The sequence below is a fragment of the Coregonus lavaretus genome (genome assembly GCF_964263955.1).
Source record: "Coregonus lavaretus genome assembly, chromosome: 6".
NCBI lineage: Eukaryota > Metazoa > Chordata > Actinopteri > Salmoniformes > Salmonidae > Coregonus > Coregonus lavaretus.
This window is the reverse complement of record NC_139993.1, coordinates 41,709,230-41,735,588: the sequence shown is the minus strand read 5'-3', so window position 1 is coordinate 41,735,588 and position 26,359 is coordinate 41,709,230. Positions and strand designations below refer to the sequence as shown.

The 26,359-nt window shown below is 43.8% G+C and overlaps 1 protein-coding gene across 1 annotated transcript in view; it reads left to right on the top strand.

The window, feature by feature from the left end:
* Nucleotides 1-26,111, top strand: part of LOC311131044 (FAS-associated factor 1-like) — a gene marked incomplete at its 5' end in the record, with an annotated part of 76,863 nt that extends 50,752 nt beyond the window's left edge. Inside the window, 6 exons of the mRNA XM_084163866.1 lie at nucleotides 627-763; nucleotides 981-1,069; nucleotides 9,024-9,104; nucleotides 9,393-9,470; nucleotides 14,631-14,846; nucleotides 24,901-26,111. Of these exons, the coding sequence (XP_084019992.1) occupies nucleotides 627-763; nucleotides 981-1,069; nucleotides 9,024-9,104; nucleotides 9,393-9,470; nucleotides 14,631-14,846; nucleotides 24,901-24,984 (685 nt within the window). The 3' untranslated portion in view covers nucleotides 24,985-26,111. The remainder of the gene's footprint in view (nucleotides 1-626; nucleotides 764-980; nucleotides 1,070-9,023; nucleotides 9,105-9,392; nucleotides 9,471-14,630; nucleotides 14,847-24,900) is intronic.
* Between the last annotated feature and the right edge of the window lie 248 nt (nucleotides 26,112-26,359).

Here is a 26,359-nt window from a genome sequence, read left to right as displayed (position 1 = left end):
AGTGTAATGTTGGGTTTAAGGATTGTGGTTGATATTACCTTGTTTCTCCTGGAATGCTGATGGAGATTGGTGCTCATGCTTCCCATGGTTAAGCATTGAGTTGACGCTGTTCCATCTCATAGTTTGAAAAGTAATGCAACTAGCACTCTCAACTTTGAATTCATGATTAATGAGTAGCTGCCCCGCCCAGACCAATCACTCCATCCCTCTCCCCTCTGACCTCATCCTCCACCCATTTCATTACTCCTCTATTTTACCAGCCAGTTATTAAAGTGGATCTTATTAAAAGGCGAGCAAAAAAGCTAATCTATATTTGCATTGTCTATAGCAATTCATTAATATTATGACATTTACAGTGAGCTCTGAGGGCCTGCCTGCTACCCTTTTCCTTCTAGTGAAATGTTAATTTAAAGTTCTGTCTTTGTAATGGAATAAGAAATCCTCTCTGCCCTATCAATTCATCACATGCGGTGGGGAATACTAATTTGTCTACCAGGCCTATTTAGACAGGGACGTTTCCTGGAAGAAAAGGCAGAATTGGTTTTAAAGTCCTTAATGCTATGAGCTGTGTACCTCTCAAGTGCTGTTCATGTGAAAAATGTCCGTCCTGTCTTTTCCTTTCCCAGACTACTCACCATTTGCACGAGGCATTTTGGCAGTGTGGTGGCACAGACGATTCGGACGTACAAGACTGATCAGTTCCCCCTGCTCCTTATTGTCATGGGAAAGAGGACATCAAATGAAGTTTTAAATGTTATTCAAGGTAAAGACTCAACAATATCGATGGGTTGAATATTTGTAATGTTCTGGTTAAAAGGAGGGGTTTATAAAGCTATAGTTAACTATAGCTATAATTTAGCCATTTACTTTGTCACCCTTCTATAATGATAAAATAGTAAATTATTTGTTTCAATGGGGGCAAAAAATCCCAAAAAGTATTTTCTCATTTCTTATGTCTTGTTTTATATTATTCTTTGAAGGCAACACGACAGTGGATGAGTTGATGATGAGGCTAATGGGTGCGATGGAAATCTTCACAGCTCAGCAACAAGAGGACATCAAGGATGAGGTACAGATGAGAGGAACTCTGAAAGCACACAGAGGAACAGAGTCTTTAAGGGGGAGTAGATGTTTGAAATGTAAGCCATGATTAGGCCATGGCCACTGAAATATACCGTGATTTGTTTAATCACAGGAGGCCAAGAGGGAGCCAATTATTGTGCCATTTCAGCCGTTCTCATAGAATTATGCCATAGTTTGTCTGGGAGCTAAATGGGGACATGCGGAGACAAATCGGAATGCATTGTGACTACCACCAGCTCCACTTAGGGCCAAGGCTAGGAACATACATCTGAGAGGCCCTTTGTCTGGGGCAGGGGGGCGAATCACAATTAATTTCCCTCCCATTTTGTTTTAGTTTACTGTACCTAAGGTCTTCACAATGGGAGCAGGATACACACTGTTCTCTTTTTCACTCTTCTCTGTCTATTGCCACTTTAATCCAATAGAAACTCGACAGATTCCAAGCTCCACTCTGAGAAGAAAGCAGTGAAACAGAGTAGGTATTCGTTCATGTGAGGACAGGAATCTGGGGACAGTATGGCAGGGGTCCCTCTGTGTCAGACATTTACCTGACCTCATGAACGCTGTCTTTTATGTGTCGAAATGGATGGATTTAACCATTGTCCCTCTTTAGCAGGTATTTACTCAACATCAAATAAACAAAGAACGGCATTCTAGTTTTGTCTGACCCTTTAAACAGGTAGTCCCCCTCAGCTGACTACACTAGACCATGTTGTCTCAGGCATACAGTTCTTGTTGTTAGTGAATACAGATGACTCCATGCCATGTTTCTTTGTACTGTTTAAACCTCTCATTAATCAGCAGTCTGGAAGAGATTAAGTGGGAAGACGACGTGTCATCAGGCTCAGACCAATGTGCTCAATACTTAGCGTCAACTTGTCAGTGGGAGATGACTGACTACCAGGACACATTCTCTCTCACCGACTTATCTTTAGACCTTTCACTCTTGTTGATGGGATAGACATTTAAAGAAAGTAATAGTCACAAAGTGGTTACTGTCTCTGAGATGAAAGGCATCTGCAGCAGCGTGTTTTAGTAGATTAAAACCTGAGATTGTCTCATGTTCCTCAGCACTAGGCCTTGGTGGTTGCCTGTCTTTCTCAAAGTCGCGTGATATGAGGAATGTGTTAGTTAGGCTCCAACTGTGTTATCGTAACAATACTAGTTTAGTGACCTTTCAGTGGTTGATTAGTTTAGTTACAGCATGTCGTCATGGGAATTGTGAGACATTTAGTGTTATTTTGCTCACAGCCGGAGGGGTAACTGTAGGTGAGCCGATGAGTGTTGACACTTCTCAGTCTGTAACTGGGATTCCCATTAGGTTCTCATTGGATGCCTACCCTTTCAGAAAAAATCATTAAGACCAATAAGCAACAAGAACTGTGTACACTATGGTTACATGTCACCAAGCTGTTGGTCTTGTGTGACCAGGCTGGATGCTACAGCACCAAGCTCAGAGCATTTAGAGAAGTTGAGTGACAGGTTTTCATGGGGAGAAGCTCTGTTGGTTGCCTTGCTATTGTTTTCATAGATGCAAAGCAAATATGACAGCTTTTGCTGTCAACAGAAATACTGTTACTCAGTTAACATACCATGCAATTTGATTCTTAATGACTTTTCAATTTGACATATTTCAAATGTTTCTGTTCATGACAAGAAGTATATTATTTTCTGGCACCTTGACAAGCGATCTGGCTCCATAAAGGTCACTGGTTGTGTTAATTACACAGGCCTGTCGGGATTGATGGAAATGTGAAGTGATAATGTCACAAATCAGGAGAACAAATGATCATGAGTGGGTAATGTACCAGTGATTCATAACCACAGGAATCTGCAACCACATCCTGTAAATGCCAGACCATATTTTTTTTTTATTTTTTTTTTTTTTTTTTTTATTTATTTCACCTTTATTTAACCAGGTAAACCAGTTGAGAACAGGTTCTCATTTACAACTGTGACCTGGCCAAGACAAAGCAAAGTAGTGCAACAAAAAAAACAACACAGAGTTACATATGGGGTAAAAAAAAACATAAAGTCAGAGATACAACAGAAAATATATATACAGTGTGTGCAAATGTAGCAAGTTATGGAGGTAAGGCAATAAATAGGCTATAGTGCAGAATAATTACAATAGTATTAACACTGGAATGCTAGATGTGCAAGAGATTATGTGCAAATAGAGATAATGGGGTGCAAAAGAGCAAATTAAATAACAATATAGGGATGAGGTAGTTGGGTGGGCTAATTTCAGATGGGCTGTGTACAGGTGCAGTGATCGGTAAGGTGCTCTGACAACTGATGCTTAAAGTTGTTGAGGGAGATAAGAGTCTCCAGCTTCAGAGATTTTTGCAATTCGTTCCAGTCATTGGCAGCAGAGAACTGGAAGGAATGGCGGCCAAAGGAGGTGTTGGCTTTGGGAATGACCAGTGAGATATACCTGCTGGAGCGCAGACTACGGGTGGGTGCTGCTATGGTGACCAATGAGCTAAGATAAGGCGGGGATTTGCCTAGCAGTGATTTATAGATGGCCTGGAGCCAGTGGGTTTGACGACGAACATGTAGTGAGGACCAGCCAACAAGAGCGTACAGGTCACAGTGGTGGGTAGTGTATGGGGCTTTGGAGACAAAACGGATGGCACTGTGATAGACTACATCCAATTTGCTGAGTAGAGTGTTGGAGGCTATTTTATAAATGACATCGCCGAAGTCAAGGATCGGTAGGATAGTCAGTTTTACGAGGGCATGTTTGGCAGCATGAGTGAAGGAGGCTTTGTTGCGAAATAGGAAGCCGATCCTAGATTTAACTTTGGATTGGAGATTCTTTATGTGAGTCTGGAAGTTGAGTTTACAGTCTAACCAGACACCTAGGTATTTGTAGTTGTCCACATACTCTAGGTCAGACCCGTCGAGAGTGGTGATTCTAGTCGGGTGGGCGGGTGCTAGCAGCGTTCGATTGAAAAGCATGCATTTAGTTTTACTAGTGTTTAAGAGCAGTTGAAGGCTACTGAAGGATTGTTGTATGGCATTGAAGCTCGTTTGGAGGTTTGTTAACACAGTGTCCAATGAAGGGCCAGATGTATACAAAATGGTGTCGTCTGCGTAGAGGTGGATCTGAGAGTCACCAGCAGCAAGAGCGACATCATTGATATACACGGAGAAAAGTGTCGGCCCAAGAATTGAACCCTGTGGCACCCCCATAGAGACTGCCATAGGTCCAGACAACAGGCCCTCCGATTTGACACACTGAACTCTATCTGAGAAGTAGTTGGTGAACCAGGCGAGGCAGTCATTTGAGAAACCAAGGCTATTTAGTCTGCCAATAAGAATGCGGTGGTTGACAGAGTCGAAAGCCTTGGCCAGGTCGATGAAGACGGCTGCACAGTACTGTCTATTATCAATCGCGGTTATAATATCGTTTAGGACCTTGAGCGTGGCTGAAGTGCACCCGTGACCAGCTCGGAAACCAGATTGCATAGCGGAGAAGGTACGGTGGTATTCGAAATGGTCGATGATCTGTTTATTAACTTGGCTTTCGAATACTTTCGAAAGGCAGGGCAGGATGGATATAGGTCTGTAGCAGTTTGGATCTAGAGTGTCACCCCCTTTGAAGAGGGGGATGACCGCGGCAGCTTTCCAATCTCTGGGGATCTCAGACGTTATGAAAGAGAGGTTGAACAGACTAGTAATAGCGGTTGCGACAATTTCGGCGGCTAGTTTTAGGAAGAAAGGGTCCAGATTGTCTAGCCCAGCTGATTTGTAGGGGTCCAGATTTTGCAGCGCTTTCAAAACATCAGCTGTCTGAATTTGTGTGAAGGAGAAGCGGGGGGGGCATGGGCAAGTTGCAGCAGAGGGTGCAGAGTTGGTGGCCGGGTTAGTGGTAGCCAGATGGAAAGCATGGCCAGCTGTAGCAAAATGCTTGTTGAAATTCTCGATTATTGTAGATTTATCGGTGGTGATAGTGTTTCCTAGCCTCAGTGCAGTGGGCAGCTGGGAGGAAGTGCTCTTATTCTCCATGGACTTTACAGTGTCCCAAAACTTTTTGGAGTTAGTGCTACAGGATGCAAATTTCTGTTTGAAAAAGTTAGCCTTTGCTTTCCTGACTGCTTGTGTATATTGGTTCCTAACTTCCCTGAAAAGTTGCATATCGCGGGGGCTATTTGATGCTAATGCTGTACGCCACAGGATGTTTTTGTGCTGGTCAAGGGCAGTCAAGTCTGAGGAGAACCAGGGGCTATATCGGTTCTTAGTTCTGTATTTTTTGAAAGGGGCATGTTTATTTAAGATTGAGAGGAAATTACTTTTAAGGAACAACCAGGCATCCTCTACTGACGGAATGAGATCTATATCCATCCAGGATACCTGGGCCAGGTCAATTAGGAAGGCCTCCTCGCTAAAGTGTTTTAGGGAGCGTTTGACAGTGATGAGGGGTGGTTGTTTGACCGCGGACCCGTTACGGACGCAGGCAATAAGGCAGTGATCGCTGAGATCCTGGTTGAAGACAGCTGAGGTGTATTTAGAGGGTATGTTAGTCAGGATGATATCTATGAGGGTACCTATGTTTAAGGATTTAGGGTTGTACCTGGTAGGTTCGTTGATAATTTGCGTGAGGTTGAGGGCATCTAGCTTGGATTGTAGGATGGCTGGGGTATTAAGCATATCCCAATTTAGGTCACCAAGCAGTACAAACTCAGAGGATAAATGGGGGGCAATCAGTTCACATATGGTGTCCAGGGCACAGCTGGGGGCTGAGGGGGGTCTGTAGCAAGCGGCAACAGTGAGGGACTTATTTCTGGAAAGGTGGATTTTTAGAAGTAGAAGCTCAAACTGTTTGGGCACAGACCTGGATAGTATGATAGAGCTCTGCAGGCTATCTCTACAGTAGATTGCAACTCCACCCCCCTTGGCAGTTCTATCTAGACGGAAAATGTTGTAGTTGGGGATGGAAATTTCAGAATTTTTGGTGGCCTTCCTGAGCCAGGATTCAGACACTGCTAGAACATCAGGGTTGGCAGAGTGTGCTAACGCAGTGAATAACTCAAACTTAGGAAGTAGACTTCTGATATTTATGTGCAAGAAACCAAGACTTTTGCGATTACAGAAGTCAACAAATGATAGCTCCTGGGGTGTAGGAGTGATACTGGGGGCTACAGGGCCTGGGTTAGCCTCTACATCACCAGAGGAACAGAGGAGGATTAGAATAAGGATACGGCTAAAGGCTTTAAGAACTGGTCTTCTAGTGCGTTGGGTACAGAGAATAAAGGGGGCAGTTCTCCGGGCATTGTAGAAAAGATTCAGGGCATTATGTACAGACAAGGATATGGAAGGACATGAGTAAAGTGGAGGTAAACCTAAGCGTTGGGTAACACTGAAAGAGATAGTATCTCTAGAGGCATCAATTGAGTCGGTTTCTTTGTGTATTGGTGGAGGGACAAAGGAGCTAACTAAGGCATGTTTAGCTAGGCTGGGGGGTCTACAGTGATATAGTACAATTAGAAATAACCGAAACAACAATAAACTAACCATGTTTGGGCTGAGGCTAAACATAAACAGGATGTAGTACCGTAAAAAGGAACAGTCCAGCAGATATCAGCTGTATAGCTGAGTTATCATAAGGTCCGGTGGTGAAACACTAGTAAGAGGCCACGGCTAGCGTGTGCTAGCGGGCCAGGGCTAGCAGATGGATGGAATCTTCGTGGTTAACGTCGTAACCACATCAGACGATTTCGTCGGCAGACCAGTCGTGTAGGATCGGCGGGGCTCCGCGTCAATACTATGTGGTCCCGTCCAGTTGATAGAGAGGTAGATATCCGGGAGATGGGCCTAGCTCAGGTTGATTAGCCAGACCACAGCGTCCGTTTTGTTGTAGCCAGCTGGTGGCGATGAATCCGGAGTTAAAGGTCCAGTGAATCAGTGATTCCGCGGAAGAACTGATATGTTCTGGGTCGATAACGCGCTGTGCAGACTGGCCGAATATCCGGTGATCAATGTCCAGTGATTAAAATTAATCCCGCGGAAAAAATCCAATGTTCTGGATGAAAACACCTTAGCTGTGGCTAAAAGCAAATAGCAAGTAGCTAGTTAGCTGGCTACGCTAGCTAGCTAGTTTCAACTGGAGATTCTAGATTCTAGATAAAGGTAAGTCAATAATAGAATCCGTTCCACATTGAGTGAGGCGGGTTGCAGGAAAGTATATCTTGTAGAAGGATGAAAAGTCTGATAGGGAAATATGTACGAAAAATGTACGAAAATAGAGTATTTACAGGCTATATACAGACAGACGATAAAAAAACAACTGCACTACCTCGCCATCTTGGAAACTTGTAGTGATATACATCTTTGCTGTGAAGTGAAGTGAACTCGTCACTCCTTGTGCTCACCGACCGCCTCTCATTCATTGGAAAGAGTTATCATATTAGCTAAATCACCTCACTACGTGTACAGTCTCATAGATATTTAAATAGAATTGTTTGGCCCCTTGGCCCCCTTATATTAGTCGAATGCCTTGGGTCAGATTTATGTACCGCATGTCAGTAATCAGTCATAATTTGGACTTGAGAGTTCAAGCAGAGGACTCCTAAGGCTAGGGGTGTTGGTGTACTCTGAGTCACCCTTCAGTACAGGTCACTCAGAATAATTCAGGTTCACCCCAGGAAGACTAGCTGTAGCCATTGGTGTCGGCTAATGGGGATCCCAAAATAAATCTAAACCTCAGCCCCTCTATGCTGACCTGATGTTCCCACATTGCCACAGCCCCCGCTACCCCAGACTGCTCTGAGCTCACACCTACTCACTGTCTGAGGCTGTCCTGCTCTGCTGGCCCATTCGTCTGAGGACAGACCCAGACATCTACCAACATCACACTCGCATTCCTCACTGACTGACTGACATGCCTGGGAGGTGGACAGACTGCAGCAGAACCAAAAAGTTACTTTCACATAGATTTGAACAAACTTGACTGCTCCAGCCACGCCTGGATTGTCTGTTTAGTTAGTTATGGACTGTGCATCATCAGCAGGAAATACCTGGCTGTTAGAATCTGTTCCATACTTTTTAGTTTATTCCTTTGATCTCGTTTAATACCAGATAAAGGCTACATAAGTAGTTGGAAACTGTATTGTATGGTATCACTTCAATACCCAGTAAATGATTGAAGAAAGGTACCTGTCCATAATGTGTGTTATGGATAGTAAAAGCAACGTTTGTTTGTTTCACGATATTTCATCAAAGGGGATGAGCACAATACAGAACATTATACTTTATAGTAACTGTTATTGCGTGACTGCAGGGCAAATGCACTTACGATAAGTGACCCTTTATTCTTTTGTCCTCAACCATGCTACTACAGTGTCTGTTCAGCGACCAATATGATTTAGGATAATGTATCCTTTTCATTCTCAGGCTTCAATGCAAGAATTGACCACTCCCCCTGCCCTGCGCACAAACCCCACATATCACAATAGCTTCACCTTTTCACGTCATTGGCACAAAGTCCAGGGTTCAGAAATGAAAATGTAGTCTCCCAGGCTCCAAAACAAATGCCATTGATGACACAATGGAAACAGTTCTTTCTCCCTGCTTTAGAAAGCCTCTTACACACAGCACGTAGAAAGGCAGTCGTCTGCCTCTGTACAAACAGAAAAGAGGCTTCAGGTCTGTTAAGGAAGTCAAGGCCCGGATGGATTCCCTTCTCCCACATTATACTCTTTCAAGCCTTGTCTGGCTAAACCACACAAAACATTCAGTTCTCTCATTCTACTCCACTTCCTGCTGCTCAGCTGCCAGGTATCACAACTATTCAGCACAGCACAATATAACATGTGGCAGAGGAAGAAAGCAACTGTTTTTACTTTAACTACTTCTATTGTTATTGGCGTTATTGGTTACATCATAACTTGAGGGTATTTGTCTTCTCTTCTAACGTGGTCTCTTTCTCTATCCAGGATGAACGTGAAGCCAGGGAAATGGTGAAGAGGGAGCAGGATGAGGCTTACCAACTGTCTTTAGAGGCTGACCGTAAAAAGGTTGGTCATCAACTACAACACAATGGCATGGATCCATTCTCATCAGATAGATGTTAGAGGGTTTTTAGCATACGTTTTAGCATCAACCTCAAGTGAAACATTAAACAGAGCACAACTTTAAAGGGGATACCCTTCTATAATCATGTTATGATTGTGGCGATTACTATGTGTTGTAAATGGTTATTGTGAAACCACCCTGTAAACAGTCGCACGGTTGATTGTTTGATCACTGTTCATAATGGTTTGATGTCGAATGGGTGGATGAATAAAAATATATTTCTGTTTCAGAGAGAAGCACAGGAGAGAGAGCAGGCAGAACAGCTTCGCATGCAACAGATCCAGAAAGAAGCAGATGATGAGAAAGAGGTGAGAACATTAACCTCATTATTTCATATCACATAATGTTGTTTAGAGTTACAATCATTTCCTACTTAAATAACTGAAAGCACGTGTTCACTTTGTTAGATTTTAATAACATACAGTATATATACACTACATGACCAAAAGTATGTGGACACCTGCTTGTCGAACATCTCATTCCAAAATCATGGGCATTAATATGGGGTTGGTCCCACCTTTGCTGCTATAACAGCCTCCACTCGACTGGGAAAGCTTTCCACGAGATGTTGGAACATTGTTGCGGGGGCTTCCATTCAGCCACGAGCATTTGTGAGGTCGGGTACTGATGTTGGACAATTAGGCCTGGCTCGCAGTCGGTGTTCCAATTCATCCCAAAGGTGTACGATGGGGTTGAGGTCAGGGCTCTGAGCAGGCCAGTCAAGTTCTTCCACACCGATCTCGACAAATAATTTCTGTATGGACCTCGCTATGTGCATGGGGCATTGTCATGCTGAAACAGTAAAGGGCCTTCCCCAAACTGTTGCCACAAAGTTGAAAGCACAGAATCGTCTAGAATGTCACTGTATGCTGTAGCGTTAAGATTTCCCTTCATTGGAACTAAGGGGCCTAGCCCGAACCATAACAAACAGCCCCAGACCATTATTCCTCCTCCACCAAACTTTACTGTTTGCACTATGCGTTGGGGCAGGTAGCATTCTCCCGGCATCCGCCAAACCTAGATTCGTCCGCCGGACTGCCAGATGGTGAAGCGAACGCCTTTCCACTGCTCCAGAGTCCAATGGTGGTGAGCTTTACACCACTCCAGCCGATGCTTGGCATTACGCATGGTTATCTTAGGCTAGTGTGCGGCTGCTCGGCCATGGATGCCTATTTCATGAAGCTCCCGACAAACAGTTCTTGTGCTGACGTTGCTTCCAGTAGCAGTTTGGAACTCAGTAGTGAGTGTTGCAACCGAGGACAGGCGATTTTTACACGGTACGCGCTTCAGCACTTGTGTGGCCTATCACTTCGAGTCTGAGCCGTTGTTGCACCTAGACATTTCCACTTCACAATAACAGCACTTACAGTTGACCAGGGCAGCTCTAGCAGGGCAGGAATTTGACGAACTGACTTGTTGGAAAGGTGGCATCCTATGACGGTGCCACATTGAAAGTCACTAAGCATTTCAGTAAGACCATTCTACTTTTTTGTCTATGGAGATTGCATGGCAGTGGGCTCAATTTTTATACACCTGTCAGCAATGGGTGTGGCTGAAATAGCCGAATCCACTAATTTGAAGGGGTGTCCACATACTTTTGTATAGTTTATTTGAGTCTGTTTCTTGCTGCATGTCCATATGTTGTTTGTGGAGTGTATGCTAACATGTGATCCCCATGGTGGAGGCAGCGAGACAGAGGAACATGTACTAGTCTCTTGTGTGTACAGTAAGCCCTATCCCTGTTAAGCTTGACATACAGAGATGTTATTGTCCTGTTTAAATGCCATACAACACACAAGCTCATATTGAAACCAAGTGAACAAAAGGGGCAGCACAAAGCACGGTCGGACAAAGAAAAACAATTATGGCAGTGGGAACGCAGTGGTGGATGCTGTAGATATAGCTCCTTTTAGCCAGCTGATTGGCTATTTACTCAGCAGCAAACTCCACAGACAGCAGGGATCAGGTGAACCAGCTAGCTGAGATGATTTGTCACATTAGTTAAACAGCCCCGGACAAAAGCCCTTTCTTTCCGGTCTTAATTATATCACTGTAGTCCTCTAGCCCGTTGCCATGGTTTCCTCTCCGCCAACCGACCCTGCTTGTATGCAACAGTGTAGATATTCAGAAACATGATACCCAACAATGGCCCCTCTGTTGTTTACATCCAGTATATGCCACGTCGTTTTCCTTTACCTCAGACAGGCTTACCTTATTGTGGCCCTAAAGGCTAAAGCAGGGGCAAACACATACATCATCTAGTCATTGACCTGACTTGTGTGTGACTGTATCAGGTGTATTTTCACCTGGTCAACTGTGTTTCACGTGTCTGGTTGTGTGTCTTCCTGGTCAAGTGTGAGGCAGGCAGGAGGCCCTGTGGTGTGTTTAATGATGAGAGTGGAGACTGAGAGAGACTGGTGGATTCAGTAATGAAGCCTCAAGGACAAGAGGGGCCCAACTCCCCACAACAGGAGAGACACACCAACAACCTGGAGGAAGACCACTAGTTATAAACCACAGACGCACATCAACACATATTATACCACAACCATAATCACATACAGGGATGAGGTAAAGGGTGTTTTGTGTGTGTATGACAGGCTTTCACAGGTTGTACATCTTCACAGATTACATCTAGATTTACGTCACGCGTTTTACATACAGTTTGTACCTATATCAGAACTTCATGACTCATCACACAACTGTAACTGGCACTGGAACCTCACTCAGATGTATTTCTAGAGTTCAAACCACAGATCTAGTTCCAGTTCGTTTCGCTCGATCACCCACTACTACTGCTGTGGGTTGTCAGGTAGAAGGTTGGGAGATAATAAGCGGAGCCGGTGTGTCTTTATGGCGTGTGGAGGAAGGATAACAGCTGTCCCAACCATTCAGAGTTGTGCTGCTTATCCCTGGCTGCTCCAACGCCTCATTTCTCTGACATTGTGTGTGAGTAAACAAGGCAGCATGGTGTCCCACACCTGGAGTCCAGCCAAGCACCCACCCCACCCACCCACTCAGCCGCCCTGGACTACACACTGTCTGTACCCACAGAACAGACCTCAAGTCTGCCTCACGTCTCCGGCTGTCTGCCCTGCACCACCCGTCACAATGTCCAGCAGGCAGCAGGGAAACAAACCGCACAGTAGACCCACGAGTACAAGGGGGAATGCATTCTGTGATTTTGTGTCTTTGTGTGGAGAGGGAGATGAAAGGAAGAGGTAGGCAGAGGGGGGAGTGGTGATGTCATTATTTACCGGTACCAGGGGCCTCATGGTGCTCCTGTCAGGTGCGCACACTGCCCCTCCTCCCTGCCCCCTCCTGTGGTGGTGTTTGTTTTTTGCGGTGAGTGATGATGCTCCTGAGTGTTCTTTGTGCGGAGCAGGCCGTAAGTGAGGCGTGTACTCTGTGGCTTTCGAGACGCCACAGTGCAGTGTGCTGCAGCGGGGCCCTGGGGGGCCCTTTACCAGGCCCCTACCTGGGGAGCGCCTCCGGCACGCGCCCACTCAAAGCCTGGAGCTGCTAATGAGCTACTGTTGTACACTTTTATGAAATATAATTGCATTATGGTTGGTAAATAAAGCTGCCGTGTGTTGTCACAGCATATGCTACCCTCTGTCAAAACAGGAACAACAAGCTGGAGGGAAAGAGCCCTTGTGGGAGCAGCAGGTCCTGCTCTGTAACACTGGAGACCTGATTAATTTCCATGCTGTTGATGAGGCGACCCTATTTGTTCGGGCCGTTATCTAATCTACCCCGGCACGAGTTAGCGCCGTACTGTATGTCTTTATGAATGAGATGCAAAGACTAGTCTACAGTGGCTTGCGAAAGTATTCACCCCCCTTGGCATTTTTCCTATTTTGTTGCCTTACAACCTGGAATTAAAATGGATTTTTGGGGGGTTTGTATTTGATTTACACAACATGCCTACCACTTTGAAGATGCCAAATACTTTTTTGGGTGAAACAAACAATAAATAAGTTTAAAAAACAGAACTTGAGCGTGCATAACTATTCACTATGTCTCTATAACCTCTATAATCTAGCCACTGGGATTTTTTCCCATTCTTCAAGGCAAAACTGCTCCAGCTCCTTCAAGTTGGATGGGTTCCGCTGGTGTACAGTAATCTTTAAGTCATACCACAGATTCTCAATTGGATTGAGGTCTGGCCATTCCAAGACATTTAAATGTTTCTCCTTAACCACTCGAGTGTTGCTTTAGCAGTATGCTTAGGGTCATTGTCCTGCTGGAAGGTGAACCGCCGTCCCAGTCTCAAATCTCTGGAAGAATGAAACAGGTTTCCCTCAAGAATTTCCCTGTATTTAGCGCCATCCATCATTCCTTCAATTCTGACCAGTTTCCCAGTCCCTGCAGATGGAAAAACATCCCCACAGCATGATGCTGCCACCACCATTTGCGCCAGACATAGCGTTGATGGCCAAAAAGCTCAATTTTAGAGTACCTTCTTCCATATGTTTTGGGAGTCTCCCACGTGCCTTTTGGCGAACACCAAACGTGTTTGCTTATTTTTTTCTTTAAGCAATGGCGCTTTTCTGGCCACTCTTCCATAAAGCCCAGCTCTGTGGAGTGTATGGCTTAAAGTGGTCCTATGGACAGATACTCCAATCTCCGCTGTGGAGCTTTGCAGCTCCTTCAGGGTTATCTTTGGTCTCTTTGTTGCCTCTCTGATTAATGCCCTCCTTGCCTGGTCCGTGAGTTTTGGTGGGCGGCCCTCTCTTGGCAGGTTTGTTGTGGTGCCATATTCTTTCCATTTTTAAATAATGGATTTAATGGTGCTCCGTGGGATGTTCAAAGTTTCTGATATTTTTTTATAACCCAACCCTGATCTGTACTTCTCCACAACTTTGGCCCTGACCTGTTTGGAGAGCTCCTTGGTCTTCATGGTGCCGCTTGCTTGGTGGTGCCCCTTGCTTAGTGGTGTTGCAGACTCTGGGGCCTTTCAGATCAGGTGTTTAAATACACTTAGATTGCACACAGGTGGACTTTATTTAACTAATTATGTGACTTCTGAAGGTAATTGGTTGCACCAGATCTTATTTATGGGCTTCATAGCAAAGGGGGTGAATACATATGCTTTTCCGTTATTTATTTGTTAGAATTTCACTTCACCAATTTGGACTATTTTGTGTATGTCCATTACATGAAATCCAAATAAAAATCCATTTAAATTACAGGTTGTAAAGCAACAAAATAGGAAAATAGCCAAGGGGGATGAATTATTTTGCCATGTTTTGGAAGAAGAGGCCAGAGGAATTGATGCCTTATAAATAGTAGTTTTAAAGTTCCCCTTTCTACCACAGTTTATTGTTCCGTGAAACAAAGTGAATCCATGTCATTAATGTTGGTGTAAGCAAATAAATCACACTAACAAGTAATTGTCCAACTGTGAATAATCACCCCCTTCTCTACCGAACACTATGATATTTTTGTCCCTCCTCTTTGTTCAGGCCATCCGCCTCTCATTGGAGCATGCCCTGCCCCCAGAGCCTGCAGAGGAGGGAGGAGAGCCAATTAGCAAGCTGCGTATCCGAACTCCCAGTGGAGAGTTCCTGGTGCGGCGCTTCCTGGGCAGCACCAAGCTGCAGGTCCTCTTTGACTTTGTGGCCTCCAAGGGCTACCCCTGGGATGGCTTCAAACTGCTCACCACCTTCCCCCGCAGAAACGTGAGTATTTAAATTTTTAGGCATATCCAAAGCGACTTACAGTAGTGAGTGCATACATTTTCATACTTTTTTCGTACTGGTCCCACGCGGGAATTGAACCCACAACCCTGGCATTGCAAGCGCCATGCTCTACCAACTGAGCTACACGGGACCACAGTGTGTTAAGACTGTTCCTGCTGAGTACAGCCTTCACACACTGCAGTTCACACAGCTCAGACACAAAGCACAGCTCATGCACATACATCAATTCCGAGAGGCTTTTTATTAGGGACGTAACGATTCACCGATATGCATCGGTCCCCGATACAAATGTTTAAGATTACAAGTGCATCGGACCACAAACCAATTGAAATGTAGCATGCATTGATCAGAAAATCTTTTTTTTAAAATTTATATACACTACCGTTCAAAAGTTTGGGGTCACTTAGAAATTCCATGTTTTTGAAAGAAAAGCAATTTTTTTGTCCATTAAAATAACATAAAATTGATCAAAAATACAGTGTAGACATTGTTCATGTTGTAAATGGCTATTGTAGCTGGAAACGGCTGATTTTTAATGGAATATCTACATAGGCGTGCAGAGGCTCATTATCAGCAACCATCAGTCCTGTGTTCCAATTGAGTATCTGGAGCATCAGCAATTGTGGGTTCGAATACAGGCTCAAAATGGCCAGAAACAAATAATTTTCTTCTGAAACACGTCAGTCTATTCTTGTTCTGAGAAATGAAGGCTATTCCATGCGAGAAATTGCCAAGAAACTGAAGATCACGTACAATGCTTTGTACTACTCCCTTCACAGAACAGCGCAAACTGGCTCTAACCACAATAGAAAGAGGAGTGGGAGGCCCCGGTGCACAACTGAGCAAGAGGACAAATACATTAGTGTCTAGTTTGAGAAACAGACGCCTCACAGGTCCTCAACTAGCAGCTTCATTAAATAGTACCCGCAAAACACCAGTCTCAACATCAACAGTGAAGAGGCGACTCCGGGATGCTGACCTTCTAGGCAGAGTTGCAAAGAAAAAGCCATATCTCAGACTGGCCAATAAAAAGAAAAGATTAAGATGGGCAAAAGAACACAGACACTGGATAGAGGATGATTGGAAAAGTGTTATGGACAGACGAATCGAAGTTTGAGGTGTTCGGAACACAAATAATAACATTTTTTTGGAGACGCTGACCAAATTAAAAGATGCTGGAGGAGTGCTTGATGCCATCTGTCAAGAATGGTGGAGGCAATGTGATGGTCTGGGGGTGCTTTGGTGGTGGTAAAGTGGGAGATTTGTACAGGGTAAAAGGGATCTTGAAGAAGGCTATCACTCCCTTTTGCAATGCCATGCCATACCCTGTGGACAGAGCTTGATTGGAGCCAATTTCCTACTACAACAGGACAATGACCCAAAGCACAGCTACAAACTATGCAAGAACTATTTAGGGAAGAAGCAGTCAGCTGGTATTCTGTCTATAATGGAGTGGCCAGCACAGTCACCGGATCTCAACCCTATTGAGCTGTTGTGGGAACAGCTTGACCGTATGGTACGTAAGAAGTGCCCATCAAGCCTATCCAACTTGTGGGATGTGCTTCAGGAAGCATGGGGTGAAATCTCTTCAGATTACCTCAACAAATTGACAACTAGAATGCCAAAGGTCTGCAAGGCTTTAATTGCTGCAAATGGAGGATTATTTGACGAAAGCACAGTTTGAAGGACACAATTATTATTTCAATTAAAAATCATTATTTCTAACCTTGTCAATGACTGCATTTCCTATGCACTTTGCTATATTTCCTATTCTAACTCATTTCATGTATGTTTTCATGGAAAACAAGGACATTTCGAAGTGACTCCAAACTTTTGAACGGTAGTGTATATTACGTTCTTTCTAACTTCCGAAAATAACTCATATTTTGTGACAACTGATGCATCCTCTCCTTTAGTGTCGAACTGCATGTAGGCCTAACTGTGTTGACAGTCATTGATCTACAAGTCATTTTGCATGCAGAACAACCCCAGGCAATATCAGTAGCCTAGCCTAGTCAAACTGAGCACTGTGCCCAGCTTCGCACACTGACCAACGCGAGGTAGGCGGCCTGTTCTTGATCTTGCACATCTGCGCGTCACCTTCAGCATTCAAATGCTAAAATGGCTTGCGTGATATTAGGCTTTATTAGTTGAGTAACAACCTATGTAATTTGCTAGGTTATCTATGCGCTGTTGAAAATTGTGTTTTTCCAGAATAAAAGTTAGATACCGGAGACAAAAAACAGGCTGCATTGCACCCCCTAATCTGATAGTGGTAGTGGGGTGGTGGTAGTGGGGTGGTAGATGCCTAGTCTCCCTTATATTATAACAATAATTAGGTGGGTGCTTACATTTGTCCTATTTCACACATATACAAGTGTGTATTATACACGTGTGAATTGGACATTTTAGTTTTTTTGCATATCCCACTCCCTGAGACACCCTCGGAGAGTGGGGTAACGGCCAGGGATCAGACATTATTGACGACGATCCTGGAGCAATTAGGGTTAAGTGCCTTGCTGAAGGGCACATGGACAGATTTTTCACGTAGTCGGCTCGGGGATTCGAACCAGCGACCACCACCCAAAGGACATCCAGCCAACTTGACACAGCTGTGGGAAGCATTGGAGTCAACATGGACCAGCATCCCTGTGGAATGGTTTTTACACCTTGTAGAGTCATGCTCCGACGAATTGAGGCTGTTTCTGAGGGCAAAATGGGGGGGGGGGGTGCAACCCAATATTAGGAAGGTGTTCCTAATATTTCGTATACTCAGTGTACAATCATTTACAAACACACACACACAGACAGAAGTCAGCTCAGAGGCCCAGGTCATGAGCTCCATCAGCAGCAACAAATGTTAGTGCATCGTATCGCATTGAACCGAATCGCATCGATTTGTTCTCTAATCACACCGAATCATTTCTAACTAAAACGGATCGTTCCTGTATTGTGTCGGAGTCTGTGTATCTAGATATGTATCAAATCATCTTGAACAGGAAAGATGCACATCCCTACTTTTATAAGTCTATAACTAATGACCATTATTTAACTCTACAGTATGTTTAGCTTTCTTTGCTCAGTACCTCTAGTTCGCTAACTATAGATACTAAGCAGTGATCATAAACTCAGCAGCCTGCTCAGTGGTCCTGATTTGTAATGTAACATCTCTGCAGGAGAAATCCACAGTAATAATTGGCTCACCCCTGCAAGTGGCTCGTTTGTTGCTCATCTCAATCCCCAGTGTCCAGAGAGTGTGACTATTCAGATAGTTAGAGGATTGCTGTATAATTAAAAGCCATGGTGGGCTAATGAGAAATGTATTTTTTTTGTGTGGGTGAGTGTGTTTTGACTTCTATCCACAAGTGCATTTATAATTTGGTGAATATTAATTAGGAGCCAGTACGTATGCACAAAAGAGCACTGGCTACTTAGGATACAGTCAACAGTATTCTCCTCGGTCGGTTCCTCTGCAGCCGCGGTGCACGGCGCTGCACCGACTGGAGTTCTCCTCCCAGTAATTAGAGCTGTTGGCCACGCTCTGCTCTGTGCTGTGGCAGGTAGCTAATGAGCACAATTTTAACTACCTGCTTAATTAGAGTGGTGGAAACAAAATGGGATTTCCATTAATCAAGGGGAGTGTGTGTGTGTGTGTGCAGGCCTGCCCAGACAGCCTGCCGTCCAGGTCTGTAGGGAACATGGGGGTACAAACACTTCTCTCTTGCTAACTCACACTCGCACACACACACTTATACGCATGCGCACACTAGACACATACAGTACACAAACATTCACGCACATACAAATGCACACACACTCAGGTGGGCACACATGCGTTCATCTATTCAAGCATATACATGCCCTATTCACATCTTTTGCACACTTTAAAATCCAAGGATTCACAGTTTTGTCTTCAGAATTAGAGAAAGTAAACAAGTGTTTCAGGCAAAGATAAAAATGTCTTCATCTCCAATGAAATTCCAGTAGAGACGTGCGGCAGAGAGAGGAGAGTTTATGGGACTGTCCCAAATGGCACCCTGTTCTCTATAATATCATGCACTACTTTTGACCAGAGCCCTATGGGCCCTGGTCAAAAGTAGTTCACTACATAGAAAATAGGGTGCCATTTGGGACATCGCCTTGCAGAATGTGCCAGTGTGTTTGTGAATCTGAACAGTGCCCAGTCCGTCTAATCCTCCAGCTCTCCTCTCTAATTAAAAGGAGCCTCAATCTCCCCCCAAGACGCTCCCACTGTTGCTCTGCTCGGATTAGCGGATGCACCACTATTGCATTTGTGATACACCACAAATGTTTAAACTTCATCTCTCCTTCCTTCCCCTGCATGACAATTTAAGATAATTGCCAGCAATAAGAAAGCAATTAAGTGCAAGATGATTAAACAGAAATAAAATAAAATGCATTGCTGACTTTATACTTTTGTTTCTTTGGCTGCTTGTTAGTTATTGGGGAAGTTAAATGTTTTGCTCTTTGCTTCCACATTTCTCTTCAAACGCACCAGAACCAGTATGTACTGTGTATGTGGTCTAGATGCTTAGTTGTTCCAGTCATGAGTTAACTTAGTTCAGTCTACCCAACATGTTTTAGACCCCCAAACATTGTCTGCACAGGATATTTTTCTTCACGTTGTGATACTGTACTTTGTGCCAGGTTTTACCTTACCCTAATTGATGTTCCAGGTTTCTGAAAATGAAATGTTTGAACAGGACCAATGTGTAGAATGATTTAGTTAGAACTCTAGATTTAGGAAAAATAAACAATGAAATGATCCTTGTTTCCAACTGAACTAGACATCACATCTGCACCACTTGGTTTATTTCAAGTCTGAAACAGTGAAATGCACAGGAAGAACAATTGCAGTTTATTGATATAGTCCCAAAATTCATACTCTTTCCCCAAAAGTCTTTCCACAATATCCTCTCCCACCTATATGACTACATGTGGGATATAGTTCCAAAGGTTCATGTAGGTTATAGCTCTGATTCCAGTAGCTCTTATCATTTTACATTTTTAGTCATTTAGCAGACGCTCTTATCCAGAGCGACTTACTGGAGCAATTAGGGTTTGGTGCCTTGCTCAAGGGCACATCAACAGATGTTTCACCTAGTTGGCTTGGGGATTCGAAACAGCGACCTTTCGGTTACTGACTCAACGCTCTTAACCGCTAGGCTACCTGCCCCCCACAGTCCTGTACATGCATACTGTACTCAGTCTCACACTGTATGCACTGTTTGTGTGGGACTGGTGTTTGTGTTGGCTCTGCTCTAGACAGCATATAGGGGACTTGTGAGAGCAGATTGCTTCCCTGTTCCAGAGAAGTTAAAAGCTCAGGGCCTGTTCCCCTGGGGAACGGCAGCCCCCCTTTTCTCCCTCTCTCCAGGCCGCGGCGGCCCACTTTGAAGTGGGTTGTTCACGCCCCGGCTCTACGTGTTGTCATCGTTCCTGGAAGCACATAATGATCTCCCACTGCTTTTGTAATTGGCCAAATAAACACTTGACAACACAAGTTTAAAACAGACAAGCTATTTGGTTTGAATTAACATAGAACCTAAATGGCTTCATAAAAAAAAATTGTTATTTCAGCTGCAGGTTTGATTATGTTGGAAACTGACATCTTGAGACGGGTGTTTATTTTTTCACTCTCCTCAAGTTATCAAATGTGTTTTATTCATACTAATGAAGTGATTTGCAATATTTATTTTTACTTCAACTTAAGTGTTAATTATGTTAAGCACGATAATCATAACACTGAAGACAATGACATGGAGTTAATACATTATTTTGTGAGATATGATAGTAGATTCTCAAACACATATAAAGAAATGTTCCTACTAGTCCTTCACTAGAGATTGGAAGTAGAGATTCAACATTATCTCAAATAAAATCTATAAATTATACTTAGTGGGAGTGTGGAACATCCGATGGTAGGCATGACATTTCTTGTGCATTATATTCTTTATACAACCCACATTGATGTTCACACACTGAAACCTCAGTAGTCCTTGTGTAACTTGCATAAGTAGTGTTCATGAATGAGCTTATTTTAGCCATAGACCAACATTTGCCTTTTCGTTTTAATTTGATGGAAAACATAGATAGTTTTAGATGACATATTGGCAGTAGTAGTGGGTCTCTCAAGCAAGGTGGCATGTCTTTCTACTCCGTTTGTTTGGCCACTGTGTGAGGCCTGTCAGGATGAGTGTGTGTGATGGGGTTAGATGATCCAGGTCGCAGTTGTAAATGAGAACTTGTTCTCAACTGGCTTACCTGGTTAAATAAAGTTAAAATAAAAAAATGATTATCCACCATCAACATAATCAAGCACTAGAGAAAACACTGCTGCTACGGATTCAACCATAATCTTCAAAACACTTCAAATGACCTTCCATAGACTGATGCTGGACTGTCATGTTGTGTGCCAAACACCTAGATGGTTTATCTACTACACTAAAATGTAATTGGAAGTCATACAGTACAGTTTAAATGCTTGTGTATTGCCTATATCATAGAGCTGTTCGTTGATAAGATTGTTTTGTTGGCCATACCATGAATAATGTAGGCCTTTGTATGTTTGTGTGTCTGGCTCTGCCCGGCTGCTGTATGTGTCAGGAAGGGGAGAAGAGAATTCATCGGCTATAGGGAGAGCCAGACAGTGAAAACATAGAGAGGGTATCGCGACGCAGAGTGGAGAGGAAAACAACAGCTTTGTTTGTTGACAGATGCCTCAATGCTTATGGTCTCTTAATTGGATAACAATGTAAACAATCACTGATGGCGCTTGTCTCCTGTGTCAGTGTGGCATCTTGTTTCTCTACTTTATTTTTGGAGTCAGATGCTCTCCCCTCCCCCCGTCAACCCACACACACACACACAGCCACACCTGCTCCTCCCTAAACCCCAATTTACTCATACCTGATGCTGTGGTGTCATAACAGCCTGTCAGGTTCATTAGCATAGCTGGCATTTGTGAAATACTGAGCAAAAGGTGGGGGGAAAAAGGTGTTCGGAATTTGTTTTTCTTTTTTAAATATTTTTTTTATATATTTTTTTGTTGTAATTTAGCAGACGCTCTTATCCAGAGCGACTTACAGTTAGTGAGTGCATACATTTTTTCATACTGGTCCCCCGTGGGAATTGAACCCACAACCCTGGCGTTGCAAGCGCCATGCTCTACCAACTGAGCTACACGGGACTACACCAGTCACCCGTTGGGATGTAATCTGTTAGCAGCACACCATCTTGCTTTCCCCTGGCTGCGGTGCATTGTGTAGGTTGACGTGACACCCCCTCCCTGTGGTGCCTTACAAGCTCAGGTCATGCTGGGGAGTGAGGAGCCCTAATGACAGGAGAAATGAGTATGAGGACGTGAAGTCAAAGAGCCTCCATTGGTGTGACATTTCCCCCTTCCTCTGGGAATAGCTGTGTTTGCTGAGTTAATTCTTGCTCCTCTTTGAACTCCCGGCATCATACCTTTGAAATTATGTAGCTCTATTGAAGGTTAGGTTTTGATGACTCAATGATCATTGGAAATATGACTCATTAGGAAAGACGACTCATTATTTATATTGAGGGAAGATTTGTTTATTACCACATCTGTGTGGTAGAACAGAAGAACCATGAGACGTCAAATCAGGGAGTAGGATCAGCCTGCAGCATAACAGGCACACTACATACAAATTCAATGGCGAACCGGGCAGGACAACTGACAACTGCAGGGATTACTTGCCCAGCCAGAGCAGTGATTGAGAGAGATTTGTCAGGATAGTTACAGAGCAAACTCGGACTCCATGGTGAGAGGAGAGGTGGGTGTTTGACTTGGTTTCAGCGATCATGTTTCAGCCTCCTCAAAGGTCTTCCAGCCATCACATCATCCAGCAGTGTTTCTCCACCTAATCCGTCTTTGTGATGATGGTCTCATCAGTGTGAGGTGAACTCAGACCTTCTTGCACTGGTTGTCTGAGGCCTGCTAGTTAATTACCACCCCAGTGATCATAATAGGAGGTCTAATCAGAGGCTGTCACCACAGGCAGCAGATAAGCCCTGGCCTGGCCCCCACGTCACAGTAGACAGAGGGCCCAGGTGTGAGGACGGGGATGACGGGCCTATGTAACAGGACACTCCCGGTGATTAACCCTCGTAAGCTAGTAGGCTGGGTTGTCTCATGTTAAACAACATAGGTTACCCGTGTGTCAACATGGCTAACGAAATTAGCTGCATTATGGGTGGCAATGCATTATTACGATCTTGCTCTGCCGGTGCCCTCAACCTGGATTTGAGTGATGAATATTTTGATGCTTATTGATACTGTATACACTACCGTTCAAAGGTTTGTGGTCACTTAGAAATGTCCTTGTTTTCGAAAAGAAAAGCAATTTTGGGGTCCATTAAAATAACATCAAATTGATCAGAAATACAGTGTATTTTAAAAGGCTAATTGATCATTAGAAAACCCTTTTGCAATTATGTTAGCACAGCTGAAAACTGTTGTGCTGATTAAAGAAGCAATAAAACTGGCCTTCTTGAGACTAGTTGTGTATCTGGAGCATCAGCAATTGTGGGTTCGATTACAGGCTCAAAATGGCCAGAAACAAATAACTTTCTTCTGAAACTCGTCAGTCTATGCTTGTTCTGAGAAATGAAGGCTATTCCATGTGAGAAATTGCCAAGAAACTGAAGATCTCGTACAACGCTGTGTACTACTCCCTTCACAGAACAGCGCAAACTGTCTCTAACCAGAATAGAAAGAGGAGTGGGAGGCCCCGGTGCACAACTGCGCAAGAGGACAAATACATTAGTGTCTAGTTTGAGAAACAGATGCCTCACAGGTCCTCAACTGGCAGCTTCATTAAATAGTACCCGCAAAACACCAGTCTCAACGTCAACAGTGAAGAGGCGACTCCGGGATGCTGACCTTCTAGGCAGAGTTGCAAAGAAAAAGCCATATCTCGGACTGCCCATCTTAATCTTTTCTTTTTATTGGCCAGTCTGAGATATGGCTTTTTCTTTGCAACTCTTCCTAGAAGGTCAGCATCCCGGAGTCGCCTCTTCACTGTTGACGTTGAGACTGGTGTTTTCAGGTACTATTTAATGAAGCTGCCAGTTGAGGACCTGTGAGGCGTCTGTTTCTCAAACTAGACACTCTAATGTATTTGTCCTCTTGCGCAGTTGTGGTCCGGGGTCTCCCACTCCTCTTTCTATTCTGGTTAGAGACAGTTTGAGCCTTTTAAAATGATAAACTTGGATTAGGAAACACAACGTGCCATTGGAACACAGGACTGATGGTTGCTGATAATGGTCCTCTGTACGGCTATGTAGATATCCCATTGTAGCCGTTTCCAGCTACAATAGCCATTTACAACATTAACAATGTCTACACTGTATTTCTGATCAATTTGATGTTATTTTAATGGACAAGAAAATTGCTTTTCTTTCGAAAACAAGGACATTTCTAAGTGGCCCCAAACCATTGAACGGTAGTGTATGTCTCTTTAATATTACCATCTACCTTATGTCTTTGTGTTTGGTCATTCATTCAGTAGGCAAAGGTGGTTAGTTTATGGTCGTAACACACATCGTTCAAGGCAGGTCCTTGTAGAAACCACAGCAGTTGGAAGCCTTAGAAAAACAGAAATGATCAATCTCTCTGGGAAACGCAACGCTGGCCACCGGAACAGAGATGATCAGATTACTGCCTCACCTTCCCAGCGTTTCCACTTGATGATGTAGCTAAGAGACATACCCCAAGCAGAGGCCATGCTAACACCTTTCCAGTACATCTGTTTGCATGGCGTACATTGGAACGTTCACTTTTGTGGACGTGTCCCAAAGTACACAGAAAGAAGTGTTCAATGATATAAAGATTAAGAATTGGACTAGTTGATCATGTGTACTTTTTACATGCAGTGAAAGGTCACTTCCAACTTGAGCTAGAACAAGGACTTGTGTAATGACTGTGTCATGTATCCTGTATGAATGTGTCCTCTTCTCATGCTTCTCTTGTTCTCTTTCTCTGCAGATCACCCAGCTAGACCCAGCCTCGTCTTTACTGGAGGCCAAGCTTTTCCCGCAGGAGACCCTGTTCCTGGAAGCTAAAGAGTAGGACTGACTGGCCTGGCCATGTGGTGGTGGGATTGGCTGGAAGCGTAGTGAAGAGTTCTAGCATGGTTCCAGTGTGTCTACAGAGACAGACCACCCTCTCACATGGAGGTGAACTCTCAAACACACACAATACACAACATATACAGGACACTATTCACACTCACAAAACCCCCACACACACACCCACACGTAAGCGTGTCTGCTCCTGGCCTGTGCATCGTACATGAGTGCTTAGTGTACACGTATGCACAGAGAAGCTACCACAAGCACACAGCCAAACACTCTCGCCCCTCACTTAATTGCAGTGTCATGTTTTTTTCTGTCCACACTTACAGTATGATAAAGGATATTAATAAGAAACTTTTGAGTAGAAGAACAGCATCACGGACAAGGACTTCCCACTACAGTACGGCTGCTTTTTTAGTCATGTTTTGTTTGAATAAAATAAGCAAAGAGACATTTCTTGGAGAACGCTGGACTATCTAATCTCCACCTGCAATTTGCCCGTACCCCCACCCCATTGCTCCCCCCTGCCCCTCAATGCACCCAACCAGTGATGGACCCCCCCTTCCCCCCTCCCACCCGCAGCCAGAGAGGCTCAATGTTCCTGATCTGCACCCCTCCTGCTCTGCTCCGACCAGTCTGGTTTTAATTTCAAAATGCTCCACAACCAACTGTTCCTTCTTTATTTTTCATGATCCATTTTAAGTTTGATGCTGTATTAGTTTTAGTTTGATATACATTATATAAAATATATATGAACATGCATCCGTCTGAGCCAGCACTCTCTTGAAACGCACACACACACACACACACACACACACACACATACGTCATTTGAATTTTGTATTATTATTGTGGCCTTTTTATGTGATTTTTTTCTAATTTAAGTGATATAGTTAATACAGATTTGACAGTGAGTGTTTTGAGGAGCTGTAGTGGAGAGATGGGTAGGCTATTAATTTTGTAAATCTGACTTGGAACATTTAGTATTTTAAGTGGATATTAGTTTTTATTTAAATTTGGTTTATTCCTTAATTGTCACCTTCTGAGTCATTATTTCAGGGTTTCTGTCATTGAGACCTCAGCAAACGTTCTACACAACATTAAAGCTGTTATATTATTTAAGCTATTTATTGTCTATTTGGCCAGTAGGCTATGGGCTGTCCTTGTGTGAAGGATCTGAATAGGAGTTTTTGTGTTTGACTGTGAAGCCAGGCATGGGAAAAGACAGCAGATCTGATCAGCTATTGGGTTTCTGGAGTAGCTGTGAAGACTACATGTCTCTATGCAGCCTGAGTTTGCTTTAGACATTTGAGAAATGTTTAAAAGCAATACGTTTGGATGAACTTCAGTGTACTGAGTGACTGAATTCC